The sequence below is a fragment of the Anas acuta genome, chromosome W, assembly GCF_963932015.1.
Source record: "Anas acuta chromosome W, bAnaAcu1.1, whole genome shotgun sequence".
Classification (NCBI taxonomy): Eukaryota; Metazoa; Chordata; class Aves; order Anseriformes; family Anatidae; genus Anas; species Anas acuta.
In genome coordinates this window covers 9,349,666-9,351,006 of record NC_089016.1, presented here as the reverse complement: position 1 = coordinate 9,351,006, position 1,341 = coordinate 9,349,666, and the positions used below count along the sequence as shown (strand labels likewise).

Below are 1,341 nucleotides of genomic sequence, written 5' to 3'. Positions count from 1 at the left end.
ATAGTGGCCCCTGCTCCCAGTGCCACTCTCAGCCAGCACCAGCCACAGCTCAAGCAGGAGAGCTGCAGAAAGGTTCTGCTGCAAAGAGAGAGGCTCTGTTTGGGGGTTCTCTAAGACTTGTAATAGGTTTTCCTCATCCAAATCAGTTCTAACTTTGCTATAATTTTTTCTCCCAAACAGAGAATGTCAGAAAATGCTCAACATCACCTCTGTGAGCGAGTTCCTCCTGCTGGCATTCGCAGACACGCGCGAGCTGCAGCTCCTGCACTTCGCGCTCTTCCTGGGCATCTACCTGGCTGCCCTCCTGGGCAACGGCCTCATCCTCAGCGCCATAGCCTGCCACCACCGCCTCCACACCCCCATGTACTTCTTCCTGCTCAACCTCGCCCTCCTTGACCTGGGCTGCATCTCCACCACTCTGCCCAAAGCCATGGCAAATGCCCTCTGGGACACCAGGGCCATCTCCTATCAAGGATGTGTTGCACAGGTCTTCCTTTTAATTTTTCTGATTGGAGCAGAGTATTCCCTTCTCACAGTCATGGCCTACGACCGCTACGTTGCCATCTGCAAGCCCCTGCACTACGGGAGCCTCGTGGGCAGCAGAGCTTGTGTCCAGATGGCAGCAGCTGCCTGGGCCAGTGGCTTTCTCGATGCTGTCCTGCACACGGCCAACACATTTTCCCTGCCCCTCTGCCGAGGCAATGCTGTGGACCAGTTCTTCTGTGAGATCCCCCAGATCCTCAAGCTCTCCTGCTCACATGCCTACCTCAGGGAAATTTTGTCTCTTGTGTTTAGTGTTTTTTTAGGCTTTGGTTGCTTCGTTTTCATTGTGTTGTCCTATGTGCAGATCTTCAAGGCAGTGCTGAGGATGCCCTCTGAGCAGAGCAAGCACAAAGCCTTTTCCACGTGCCTCCCTCACCTGGCCGTGGTCTCCCTGATGGTTAGCACTGGCATGTTTGCCTACCTGAAGCCCCCCTCTGTCTTCTCCCCAACCGTCGACCTGGTGGTGGCATTTCTGTACTCAGTGGTACCTCCAGCACTGAACCCCCTCATCTACAGCATGAGAAACAAGGACCTAAAGTATGGAGTGAAGAGACTGTTCCTATACATGCTTCTTAAGCATCAATAATGTATTTATAATATATAATCATAATTATTTGAAAATATTGTTATTCATGGATGTTAGGAAGAACTTCTTTACTGAAAGGGTTGTTAGACATTGGAACAGGCTGCCCAGGGAAGTGGTGGAGTCACCATCCTTGGAAGTCTTCAAAAGATGTTTAGATGTAGAGCTTAGGGATATGGTTTAGTGGGGACCGTTAGTGTTAGGTCAGAGGTTGG

The 1,341-nt window shown here is 51.1% G+C and overlaps 1 protein-coding gene across 1 annotated transcript; it reads left to right on the top strand.

Annotated features, from left to right (window-relative positions):
* Nucleotides 1-538: 538 nt before the first annotated feature.
* LOC137846846 (olfactory receptor 14C36-like) lies at nucleotides 539-1,129 on the top strand. The gene has a single exon (XM_068664957.1). It carries the CDS (start codon nucleotides 539-541, stop codon nucleotides 1,127-1,129), a length of 591 nt encoding a protein of 196 aa, XP_068521058.1.
* The last annotated feature ends 212 nt before the right edge of the window (nucleotides 1,130-1,341 follow it).